General features: G+C 44.9%; 1 protein-coding gene across 4 annotated transcripts in view; it reads left to right on the top strand.

Moving 5' to 3' along the window:
• LOC143296923 (advillin-like) overlaps window positions 1-13,623 on the top strand; it is a 214,067-nt gene that overhangs the window by 95,442 nt on the left and 105,002 nt on the right. For 3 of the 4 annotated variants that reach the window (XM_076608944.1, XM_076608942.1, XM_076608946.1), the window contains 4 exons: window positions 7,609-7,734; window positions 9,635-9,791; window positions 12,563-12,660; window positions 13,020-13,166. In XM_076608944.1, coding sequence (XP_076465059.1) covers window positions 7,609-7,734; window positions 9,635-9,791; window positions 12,563-12,660; window positions 13,020-13,166 — 528 coding nt within the window. The remainder of the gene's footprint in view (window positions 1-7,608; window positions 7,735-9,634; window positions 9,792-12,562; window positions 12,661-13,019; window positions 13,167-13,623) is intronic. The other variant, XM_076608945.1, reaches the window with a different exon arrangement.

Genomic DNA, 13,623 nt, shown 5'->3' with positions numbered 1-13,623 from the left:
GTACAGTTCAAAGTGGAGGGACTACAGGATAACTACTGTACAATTCAAAGTGGAGGAAGGGACTACAGGATATTTACTGGACAGTTCAAAGTGTAGGTACTACAGGATGACTACTGTATAGTTTAAAGTGGAGGGACTACAGGATAACTACTGTACAGTTCAAAGTGGAGGAAGGGACTACAAGATAACTACTGTATAGTTCAAAGTGGAGGAAGGGACTACAAGATAACTACTGTACAGCTCTGTACAGTTCAAAGTGGAGGAAGGGACTACAGGATAACTACTGTATAATTCAAAGTGGAGGAAGGGACTACAAGATAACTACTTTACAGTTCAAAGTGGAGGAAGGGACTACAGGATAACTACTGTACAATTCAAAGTGGAGGGTGTACAGGATAACTACTGGAAAGTTCAGAGTCGAGGAAGGGAGTACAGGATAACTATTGTACAGTTCAAAGTGGAGGAAGGGACTACAGGATAATTACTTTACAGTTCAAAGTAGAGGTACTACAGGATAACTACGGTACAGTTCAAAGTGGAGGAAGGGACTACAGGATGATTACTGTACAGTTCAAAGTGGAGGGACTACAGGATAACTACTGTACAGTTCAAAGTGGAGGAAGGGACTACAGGATATTTACTGCACAATTCAAAGTGTAGGTATTATAGGATAACTACTGTACAGTTTGAAGTGGAGGGACTACACGATAACTACTGTACAGTTCAAAGTTGAGGAAGGGACTACAGGATAACTACAGTACAGTTCAAAGTGGAGGAAGGGACTGGAGGATAATTAGTGTACAGTTGAAAGTGTAGGGACTACAGGATAACTACTGTACAGTTCACAGTTGAGGAAGGGACTACACGATAACTACTGTACAGTTCAAAGTGAAGGGACTATAGGATAACTACTGAACAGTTCAAAGTGGAGGAAGGGACTGGAGGATAAGTAGTGTACAGTTGAAAGTGTAGGGACTACAGGATAACTACTGTACAGTTCACAGTTGAGGAAGGGACTACACGATAACTACTGTACAGTTCAAAGTGAAGGGACTATAGGATAACTACTGAACAGTTCAGAGTGGAGTGACTACAGGATAACTACTGTACAGTTCAAAGTGTAGGAAGGGACTACAGGATAATTACTGTACAGTTGAAAGTGGAGGTACTACAGTATAACTACTGTACAGTTCAAAGTGGAGGAAGGGACTACAGGATAATTACTGTACAGTTCAAAGTGGAGTGGCTACAGGATAACTACTGTACAGATCAAAGTGGAGGAAGGGACTACAGGTAATTACTGTACAGTTCAAAGTGGAGGTACTACAGGATAACTACAGTACAGTTCAAAGTGGAGGTACTACAGGACAACTACTGTACAGTTCAAAGTGGCGGAAGGGACTACAGGATAGCTACTGTATAGTTCAAAGTGTAGGAAGGGACTACAAGATAACTACTGTATAGTTGAAAGTGGAGGAAGGGACTGCAGGATAACTACTGTACAGTTCAAAGTGGAGGGACTACAGGATAACTACTCTATACTTCAAAGTGGAGGAAGGGACTACAGGATAATTACTGTACAGTTCAAAGTGGAGGGACTACAGGATAACTACTATACAGTTCCAAGTCGAGGAAGGGACTACAGGATAATTACTGTACAGGTCAAAGTGGAGGGACTACAGAATAACTACTGTACAGTTCAAAGTGGAGGAAGGGACTATAGGATAATTACTGTACAGTTCAAAGTGGAGGAAAGCGCTGCAGGATAACTACTGTACAGTTCAAAGTGGACTACAGGATAACTACTGTACAGTTCAAAGTTGAGGAAGGGAATACACAATAACTACTGTACAGTTCAAAGTGGAGGAAGGGACTGCAGGATAAGTACTGTACAGGTCAAAGTGGAGGGACTACAGGATAATTACTGTACAGTTGAAAGTGGAGATACTACAGTATAACTACTGTACAGTTCAAAGTGGACGAAGGGACTGCAGGATAACTACTGTACAGTTCAAAGTGGAGGGACTACAGGATAACTACTCTATACTTCAAAGTGGAGGAAGGGACTACAGGATAATTACTGTACAGTTCAAAGTGGAGGACGGGAGTACAGGATAACTACTGTACAGTTGAAAGTGGAGGTACTACAGGATAACTACCGTACAGTTCAAAGTGGAGGAAGGGACTTCAGGATAATTACTGTACAGTTCAAAGTTGAGGGACTACAGGATAAGTACTGTACAGTTCAAAGTGGAGGAAGGGACTACAGGATAATTACTGTACAGTTCAAAGTGGAGGGACTACAGGATAACTACTGTACAGTTCAAAGTCGAGGAAGGGACTACAGGATAACTACTGTACAGTTCAAAGTTTAGGAAGGGACTACAGGATGATTACTGTTCAGTTTAAAGTGAAGGGAGTACAGGATAACTACTGTACAGTTCAAAGTGGAGGTATTACAGGATAACTACTGTACACTTCAAAGTGGAGGTACTACAGGATAACTACTGTAGAGTTCAAAGTTGAGGAAGGGACAACAGGATAACTACTGTACAGTTCAAAGTGGAGGGACGACAGGATAACTACTGTACAGTTCAAAGTGGAGGAAGGGAGTACAGGATAATTACCGTATAGTTCAAAGTGGAGGGAGTACAGGATAACTACTGTGCAGTTCAAAGTCGAGGAAGGGACTACAGGATAATTACTGTACAGTTCCAAGTTGAGGTACTACAGGATAACTACTGTACAGTTCAAAGTGGAGGTACTACAGGATAACTACTGTACAGTTCAAAGTGGAGGAAGGGACTACAGGATAACTACTGTACAGTTCAAAGTGGAGGAAAGGACTACAAGATAACTACTGTACAGTTGAAAGTGGAGGAAGGGACTACAGGATAATTACTGTGCAGTTCAAAGTGGATTACAGGATAACTACTGTACAATTCAAAGTGGAGGAAGGGACTACACGATAACTACTATACAGTTCAAAGTGGAGGAAGGGACTACAGGATTACTAATGTACAGTTCAAGGTGGAGTAAGGGACTACAGGATAATTACTGTACAGTTCAAAGTGGAGGGACTACAGGATAACTACTGTACTGTTGAGAGTGGAAGAATGGACTACAGGATAATTACTGTACAGTTCAAAGTGGAGGAAGGGACTGCAGCATAACTGCTGTAAAGTTCAAAGTGGATTACAGGATAACTACTGTACAGTTGAAAGTGGAGGAAGGGACTACAGGATAATTACTGTACAGTTCAAAGTGGAGGGACTACAGGATAACTACTGTACAGTTCAAAGTCGAGGAAGGGACTACAGGATAATTACTGTACAGGTCAAAGTGGAGGGACTACAGGATAATTACTGTATAGTTCAAAGTAGAGGGACTATAGGATAACTACTGTACTGTTCAAAGTGGAGGAAGGGACTACAGGATAACTACTGTACAGTTCAAAGTGAAATGACTACAGGATAACTACTGAACAGTTTAAAGTGGAAGAAGGGACTACAGGATAACTACTGTACAGTTCAAAGTGGAGGAAGGGACTACAGGATGATTACTGTACAGTTCAAAGTGAAGGGAGTACAGGATAACTACTGTACAGTTCAAAGTGGAAGGACTACAAGATAACTACTGTACAGTTCAAAGTGGAGGGACTACAGGATAAGTACTGTACAGTTCAAAATGGAAGAAGGTACTACAGGATAACTACTGTACAGTTCAAAGTGGAGTGACTACAGGATAATTACTGTACAGTTCAAAGTGGAGGAAGGGACTAGAGGATAATAATTGTACATTTCAAAGTGGAAGAAAGGACTACAGGATAACTACTGTATAGTTCAAAGTGGAGGAACTATAGGATAAGTACTGTACAGTTGAAAGTGAAGGGACTACAGAATAACTACTGTACATTTCAAATAGGAAGATGGTACTATAGGATAACTACTGTACAGTTGAAAGTGGAGGAAGGGACTACAGGATAATTACTGTACACTTCAAAGTCCAGTTTGAGCACCTCATTGAGCTGCTACTAAGGTATGGAGTTAGTTTGACACTGACAAGATGGATAGCAGCAGCGCTTCAGGAAAGAACCGTCGTCCTACGCCTCGGAGATTTGATGTCTGCACCTTCTTAACTATCCATGGGACTGCCACAAGGGTCTCCGCACTCTCCTGTCCTCTACAACGTCTACACGAAGGGCTTTGCAGACTTAAACAACAATGGAATTGCTCGGGTGCTTACTCTTGCGGATGATGGCCTGGTCTTCAAAACTTCGAAAGATGCTCAGGAAAGAACTGAAGCCGTCCAGAAACAACTAAACAATATTGCTCAGTGGTGCAAAGACGTAGGATCCTCCATCAATCCAACGAAAGCCCAAACGTTGCTGTGCACCCTCAACATCTGAACCGCAAGCAAATCACCACCACCTGTGTCATTCGACGGTATTCAGATCGAGAAAACCGAATGCATACGCTACCTAGGAATACAGTTCGACAGGATGCTGACCTTCAGGAAACATACGGAAAATACTGTTCTCAAATGCAAAAAGGGCATTTCAGTCTTAAAAACAATGGCAACCAAGGTATTGAACAACGCCACATCTTCCTGCTATACCAATCACTCGTCCTCAGTGTGATCGACTACGGACTTGGACTAACAACACCATCTCAAAGCAACCTCCTAAAATTAGAAAGAGTTCAAAATGAAGCTATGAGCTGATCCTTGGAACAACAAAAGACACGCCTACGGAAACCATGCGATACCTGTTTGACCTTCCTTCAGTGCAGGCCAGAAACAAATTACAACAGGTTAAGACCTACTTCAAAGCATTGGAAAACCCTCAAAACCCACTGCATGACGCAGTCAAAGAAAAAAAGGCAGCCGTCTAGGACGAGAAAGATCATGGATGGGGCAAGCAGAAGACACAATCCAGCTAGTATGCCGACTACAAGACCTGAAAGAATGGGAGAAAACCCCCGAAAACCTCAACCATCTATTCAACACAGCCACTTCACCCACTCTAGGAAGACATTGTCGGGAATGGCCAGAGGGCAAAACTGATGCGGAAGTGAAGCTACTCATAGAAGAAAACAGTAAAGAAGAGGACATCATCATATACACAGATGGCTCAGTCACCAAAGACCAATCCGGTTGGGGATTCACTGCGAAACAAAATGGAAAAACAGTTAGGGAAGAGAATGCTGCCTACAAAGTCACAACCTCCAGCCTAACGATGGAAGTTAAAGCTGTAACACAGCTCCAGTGGCTATCGTCCATCCATATGCCCGGAAACCAACATGCCATGATTCTAGCCGACTCAATGAATCTCATACAGAAAATTGAAAACGGAATGGGAAGCCCAGAATGGCATAAGGCAATGCGCAACTTTCAGATTAAAAAACTCACATGGTCATACTGCCCGGGACATGCAGGTGTTAAGGGAAATGAGCGAGCTGACAGACTTGCTGGTAACGCAACACCAACGAGCAGCCTACATCTAGGAAAATCGGAAATCCTCAGAAAAGTCAAAGAATATAAAAACGAACAGGTACAAGGCCATCACACCATCGATCGCCTCAAAGAAATAAAAGCAGAGAGAGGGAGCGGCCGTAAGTCTAACATGAAAGGTAGAGCACGATGCTTTGCAAATCAAACAAATATCGGCAATATTTCCAAACCAACATTGCGCAAATTTCTTCAAAACGGAACAGAGTCTCTGTGGGCTTTTCCAAATACAATAGACTGAGCAACACACTAGACGCCACGTTCTTGGCATCAGAGATCTTTTCCCATCCCTCTTGCGGCCAGTCAGTGGCAGCCTCTGTGCGTGTGTGTATGTGTGTGTTTGTGTGTATGTGTGGGTCTGTGTGTTTGAGTGCGTTTGTGCATGCGCGCAAGGGTATAAGTGTACACAAGTGTCAGGAGAGTTATGTGCACGTGCGTATGTTTGTGTGTGTGAGGGGGAGGTGGAGGTGCCGGGGGGAGGGGGGGTAGAGGATGAGGTATGTGAGTCTATGCATACACTGTGGGAGCAACGGAATATTGGAACGTGCAGGTGTGCATATATATATATATATATATATATATATATATATATATATATATATATATATATGTGTGTGGGGGGGGGGGGGGGGTTGGGCGTATGTGTGTGTGCTTGTACAAGTAAGGGTTCATCTGTATGTGTGTGTGTGTGTGTGTGTGTGTGGCATGGAAGCTGCGGCGATATGTAGCCTAGAAATGAGTGTGTGGAGGAGGGGGGTAGAGGAGGTGCAGGGTAATGTGTGCGTGTGTGTGTGTGTGTGTTGGGGCTCATGTACGTTTATGTGTATTTGACTGTGCTTTCGTATCTGTGAAACTGAATGTTTGTTGCATATCTGTTATGCATATGTGGGTGTATGTGTGAATGTGTGTCGCCATGTTTTACATTTATTTGCTTATTAATCATAATTGTTGTTTCTTTTTTTTATTACTTTTTTTCTTTTTTTTTCTCTCAAGGCCTGACTAAGCGCGTTGGGTTACGCTGCTGGTCAGGCATCTGCTTGGCAGATGTGGCGTAGCGTATATGGATTTGTCCAAATGCAGTGACGCCTCCTTGATCAACTGAAACTGAAACTCAAAGTGCAGGAAGGGACTACAGGATAACTACTGTACAGTTCAAAGTGCAGGAAGAGACTGCAGGATAACTACTGTACAGTTCAAAGTGAAGGGACTACAGGATTACTACTGTACAGTTCAAAGTGGAGGAAGGGACTACAGGATAACTACTGTACAGTTCAAAGTGGAGGAAGGGACTACAGGATAACTACTGTACAGTTCAAAGTGGAGGAAGGGACTGCAGGATAATTACTGTACAGTTCAAAGTGGATGGACTACAGGATAACTACTGTACAGTTCAATTGAAGGGACTACAGGATAACTACTGAACAGTTCACAGTGGAAGAAGGGACTACAGAATAACTACTGTGCAGTTCAAAGTGGAGGGACTACAAGATAAGTACTGTACAGTTCAAAGTGGAGGGACTACAGGATAAGTACTGTGCAGTTCAAAGTGGAGGGACTACAAGATAAGTACTGTACAGTTCAAAGTGGAGGGACTACAAGATAAGTACTGTGCAGTTCAAAGTGGAGGGACTACAAGATAAGTACTGTACAGTTCAAAGTGGAGGGACTACAGGATAACTACTGTACAGTTCAAAGTGGAGGAAGGGACTACAGGATAAGTACTGTACAGTTCAAAGTGGAGGGACTACAGGATAACTACTGTACAGTTCAAAGTGGAGGAAGGGACTACAGGATAACTACTGTATAGTTCAAAGTGCAGGAAAGGACTACAGGATAATCATTGTACAGTTCAAAGTAGAGGAAAGGAATACAGGATAATTACTGTACATTTCCAATTGGAGGGACTACAGGATAACTACTGCACAGTTCAAAGTAGAGGAAAGGAGTACAGGATTAGTGTTAGATTCAAAGTGGTGGGACTACAATGTTATTATTTCACAATAATTTTTATTCAGAGTTCGGTGACTGGGCGATTGAAACAGTGCAGTTTGACTCCGCATGTGTGTGTGTGTGTGTGTGTGTGTGTGTGTGTGTGTGCAGGACAGTTATTTATTGGACCAAGGGCCACACTATCCAATTATGGTGTGGATAGGGTCCAAGGCCAACAACACTGACTTTTCTGAAGCGATCATCAGAGGACAGGTTGGCTCCCTTATGTTCGACGAGGTTGTTTTTTTTTTTGTTTGTTTGGGCTTTTTTTGGGGGGGGGGGGGGGGGAAGAAGGGGGGGTGTGTTGTTTTGTGGACATTTGGGTGCTTGAGTGAGTGAGTGTGCGTGCGTGCGTGCGTGTGTGTGTGTGTGTGTGTATGTGTGTGTGTGTGTGTGTGTGTGTGTTGGAGAGAGAGTGCATATGTACAAGTGTGTCTATCTTCTCTTGCATGTCTTTCTCGCTCTCTGCAACAGACACACTTTGCGTGAGTGTGAAATTATGTGTGTACCACACATAGACACAACAACTTCAGTGAAGTCAGTATTTTTGTGGATTCACTGGATTGGATTTAATATGTTACCCAAGTTACTGGGGTGATTATTAAAAACAATACCCATGCTGCTACCAGCCGCCGTGTAGGTTTTTCGGCCCGTGGCCGGCTACTACCCAGAGTTGAGTGTGCTGTAGGCTTAAGTGGGGAGACTGGGACCACACAGTCGAGTGTCATGCACTTCAAGGATGCGTCTTTGGGTGTGTTGCTCTAATTACCTGACCAACACTGCAAGTGTCTGTATCTCTCAGGCCTGGTTAACACCGGGATATCATTATGACATGAAGCGTAGAGTACAGCCTTGTCATGCAGTCCCAAACCAAAGTGGGCCTCCATAGCAACATCGTTATCGTCATCGTCCTCCTCCTCCATCATCATCAATATAAACAAAACAGTCTCAAAGTCTGTGGCCTTTCATGCCCTGCTGTCATGGTGACCTCATTTTCGATACCCCTCCACTTCTGTGCTTGGGGTGAGTCCTGTCAGTGTCTTCAGTGTCGGCAGATTCATGGGGGGCTGTTGTTTGCGGGACGTAGTGGCGGTCTCCACTCTGGGAGGGACGCTCACTCAGTCTGGCTCCGCGACTAAGCCATTATTGTCGTCAGTAGGGGGCTTAGTAGGTGGTGTCCTAAGTACGTTGAATCAGAACAGGCACCACTGAACACCACCGAAGTGACTCAGCAGCAGTGCAGGTCTCCTTTGGTGTGTGGCCTCCTGGCGACCATACATCGATGGTTCCCTGCAGACTGCCGACGCTGGAACTGTGGTGGACGAACCTGGGTGTGGCCGTGTATGGGGAAATCTAAATGAGCGGCGTGGGAGTAATGCCACTGAAATGGTGCAGATGATGGGGCAGCAAAAAAACACAAAAACAAACAAAAACACAGTTCATAAAGACGTGCATACAGATGTGTTAGTGAAAAAAAGCAACAACGTAGTTTGTGCATTAATCGATTGTTCTCTCTACACGACTTTCAGTCGCACACAACATCAACAACAGCAACAACAACAGTAGTAATAATCACCGATTAAGTAGTTTGTTTACTGTATGTCATGACGCAGTGATAAAGCAGTCTGCATAAAAATGTCATCACACTGTAATAAATAGTTTGTACAGCAAACGTCATGACGCAGTGACGAACCATTCTTTACAGATGTGTCAAAATTAATAAACCAGTTTCCTTCAAGATGTTATCACACAATGATAATCCAGTCAGCACAGGGGACAGCATAACGCATTGATAAACAATCCTGTGCATCAGGAGGTGCTGTGGCCGAATCGCTAAGGCGTTTGACTTGTGATCTGGTGTTCACCAGTTATCAGGATTCTGATCTAGTGTTCACCAGTTATCAGGATTCTGATCTAGTGTTCACCAGTTATCAGGATTCTGATGTAGTGTTCACCAGTGATCAGGATTCCAGGCCTATTTCTGCATGGTGTGTCCCTGTAAAAGGTCCTTTGGTCTGATTTCCTCACTTCACCCAATGTTAATGGTTACCTGACATCAGTCAGGAAGGTTAAAACGACCGAAGAAGATATGTTCCAGATTCGGCGGTGGTTAAAACCTATAAACTCATTGGTGCAGAATTTCGCGTCTCATCGAGGCTACCCGGAGTGTGTATCGGTGTGTCGGGTAAGAGAGGGCAGTGAACCGGCCTGTTTCAAGCGGCCCTTTGAGGACTGGAAGGAGAAGGGGGTGTGCAGGACCCAGATGGCACGGGCCTACAGTGTGGCCAACATTGGTAAGGGATAAGACAGGGCCTACAGTGTGGCCTAAATTGGAAAGGGATAAAACAGGGCCTACAGTTCGTTCGTTTATTTATTTATAGTCTGTTCATCTAAGACGATGATATTACACTGAAAATAAATGATATTATTATTATCATTTGGATTATTGTCATTTCTATCATAATGATGATTGTTATTATTAATTAGGGCCTACAGTGTGGCCTACATTGGTAAGGGATAAAACAGAGCCTACAGTGTGGCCTACATTGGTAATGGATAGGAAAGGGCCTACAGTGTGGCCTACATTGGTAATGGATAGGAAAGGGCAGTGTGGCCTACATTGGTAATGGATAGGAAAGGGCAGTGTGGCCTACATTGGTAAGGGAGAGGACAGAGCCTACAGTGTGGCCTAGATTGGTAATGGATAGAGGAAAGGGCCTACAGTATGGCCTACATTGGTAATGGATAGGAAAGGGCAGTGTGGCCTACATTGGTAAGGGAGAGGACAGAGCCTACAGTGTGGCCTACATTGGTAAGGGAGAGGACAGAGCCTACAGTGTGGCCTACATTGGTAATGGATAGAGGAAAGGGCCTACAGTGTGGCCTACATTAGTAATGAATAGGAAAGGGCCTACGGTGTGGCCTACATTGGTAAGGGAGAGGACAGAGCCTACAGTGTGGCCTACATTGGTAATGGATAGAGGAAAGGGCCTACAGTGTGGCCTACATTGGTAAGGAAGGGAAGGGTCAGGCATACAGTGTGGCCTACATTGGTAAGGGAAGGGACAGAGCCTACAGTGTAGCCTACATTGGTAATGGATAGGAAAGGGCCTACAGTGTGGCCTACATTGGTAAGGAAGGGAAGGGTCAGGCCTACAGTGTGGCCTACATTGGTAAGGAAGGGGACAGAGCCTACAGTGTGGCCTACATTGGTAAGGAAGGGGATAGAGCCTACAGTATGGCCTACATAGGTAAGGGATAGAAAGGTCCTACAGTGTGGCCTACATTGGTAAGGAAGGGGACAGAGCCTACAGTGTGGCCTACATTGGTAAGGGAGGGGACAGAGCCTACAGTGTGGCCTACATTGGTAAGGAAGGGGACAGAGCCTACAGTGTGGCCTACATTGGTAAGGAAGGGGACAGAGCCTACAGTGTGGCCTACATTGGTAAGGGATATGAAAAGGCCTACAGTGTGACCTACATTGGTAAGGAAGGGGACAGAGCCTACAGTGTATCCTACACTGGTAAGGAAGGGGACAGAGCCTACAGTGTGGCCTACATTGGTAAGGGATATGAAAAGGCCTACAGTGTGACCTACATTGGTAAGGAAGGGGACAGAGCCTACAGTGTATCCTACACTGGTAAGGGAGGGGGAGGACAAAGCCTACAGTGTGGCCTACATTGGTAAGGGAGGGGACAGAGCCTACAGTGTGGCCTACATTGGTAAGGGAGGGGACAGAGCCTACAGTGTGGCCTACATTGGTAAGGGAGGGGACAGAGCCTACAGTGTGGCCTACATTGGTAAGGGAGGGGCAGGGCCTACAGTGTGGCCTACATTGGTAAGGGAGGGGACAGAGCCTACAGTGTGGCCTACATTGGTAAGGGAGGGGACAGAGCCTACAGTGTGGCCTACATTGGTAAGGAAGGGGACAGAGCCTACAGTGTATCCTACACTGGTAAGGGAGGGGACAGAGCCTACAGTGTGGCCTACATTGGTAAGGGATATGAAAAGACCTACAGTGTAGTCTACATTGGTACGTTAGGGGACAGAGCCTACAGTGTGGCCTACACTGGTAAGGGATAGGAAAAGGCCTACAGTGTGGCCTACATTATTAAGGGAGGGATTAGGCCCTCAGCCTAGTACAGGGCCTACAGTATAGCCTACATAGGTAAGGGATAGAAAGGTCCTACAGTGTGGCCTACATTGGTAAGGGAGGAGACAGAGCCTACAGTGTGGCCTACATTGGTAAGAGAGAGGACAGAGCCTACAGTGTGGCCTACATTGGTAAGAGAGAGGACAGAGCCTACAGTGTGGCCTACATTGGTAAGGGAGGGGGAGGACAGAGCCTACAGTGTGGCCTACATTGGTAAGGGAGGGAGAGGACAGAGCCTACAGTGTGGCCTACATTGGTAAGGGAGGGAGAAGACAGAGCCTACAGTGTGGCCTACATTGGTAAAGGAGGGAGAGGACAGAGCCTACAGTGTGGCCTACATTGGTAAGGGAGGGAAGGGACAGAGCCTACAGTGTGGCCTACATAGGTAAGGGAGGGAAGGGACAGAGCCTACAGTGTGGCCTACATAGGTAAGGGAGGGGGCAGGGCCTACAGTGTGGCCTACACTGGTAAGGAGGGGGCGGGGGGGGGGGCATTTGCCTTCAATGTGACCAATATTAGTAGGGGGGAGGGCTGAACTTCTAACGCCTCATCCAAACAAGGGATCCATTTCAAACATCATGCAATGGAATATGTCACTACGTTCAGCCATTATGGTCTCTTAAAATCATTACATCGATTGATCGATTTGGAAGGCATGACTACTCTCTTTGTTAAATTTGTGACGAATCAATGAAAAAAGTAACATTTCATTTTAGCCAGCAATGTAGAGGGGACAGAGAGGATTATCAAAGGAAATATTACAGACCTGTCTGTGCTTTACCACTTATTGTTTGATAAAAACGTTTACAGGCAACAACAAAAAGTATTCCACCACATGAAAAAGAAATGTTATTGCGTAGTATGGTATGGCTTTGTATAAGTCAGACACTTCCACACACACCCTGATTACAGGCCGCGCGCTCTTCTCGCGTTCTGACCCCCGGACTGTGGGCAAGGTGGCGCCACTGGCTGACACTGACCTTAGCCTGACATCACAAGGTCAGACAGAGGTGAGAAACAGCCTGTCTCTCTCTCTTGAATTATTGTATTTAAGTAAAGCTTGCAAACCCTTTAAGACTTTCTATTGTTCTGCATTTGGTGATTTAGATATACTTTCCTTGTGTCATAATATGGTGTTCATATATGACTTCAATAGGGATCCAGTCCAGTATGAATAAACTATCCGAATCCCTCTTCAAATGAGCGGGCGCGTGTGTGTGCTCGTTGTGAAAACTGAAATGGATATAACAAAAGCAAATATACATCTCGTGAATGATTTATGCCCAACATGAGTTTCGTACCGTATTCGCTTGTGCGAAAATTAAGTATTCAGTCCCGAAGATTGCCTTGTCTGTGTGCTGTGTGGCAGACATTCCGGGTGGATGGCGAGTCACTTGAACCTCCCTGGGACCAGCCTGGGGTCTTCCTCAATTCGGACTGTTACGTCATCTGGCATCGGCCACATCCTGATGACGTCACCCAGTCCTTCCCGCCCAACATCCTCTTCTACTGGCTGGTAAACAGTGTGTGGGATGTAGTACAGTGTGTGTTTGTGTGCATGCATGTGTGTGTGTGTGTGTGTGTGTGTGTGTGTGTGCAGTGTGTGCATTGTGTGAGTATGCACACGTTTTTATATTGATATGCACTTGTATGTATCCTAATTTCTGCTGCATCTGTGTTTGTGCATGATTTTCAATTTATGTTCGTATCTTGTTATGTACTATCCCCCCCAATATTCCTTGTGACCCCGGTACACTTGGTAATAAAGACATATTTTATTCTGTTCTATTCCATTCTAAAGGCATAGTACATTCATGCGTGCGAGCGTGTGTGAGAGAGAGAATGGGGAGGTTTACATGCAAATACACCGCCTCCAAAACAATCACCAAAATGGCTGCCCATTCCCATAAACACAGGCAGCATCTGGGCCTTCATTGTGTTCCATTTACACAGATCAGGACCATTCTTCCTCT

The sequence above is a fragment of the Babylonia areolata genome, chromosome 22 (genome assembly GCF_041734735.1).
Source record: "Babylonia areolata isolate BAREFJ2019XMU chromosome 22, ASM4173473v1, whole genome shotgun sequence".
NCBI lineage: Eukaryota > Metazoa > Mollusca > Gastropoda > Neogastropoda > Buccinidae > Babylonia > Babylonia areolata.
Note: the sequence above shows the minus strand (reverse complement) of the source record. Positions and strands in the feature narration are given on the sequence as shown.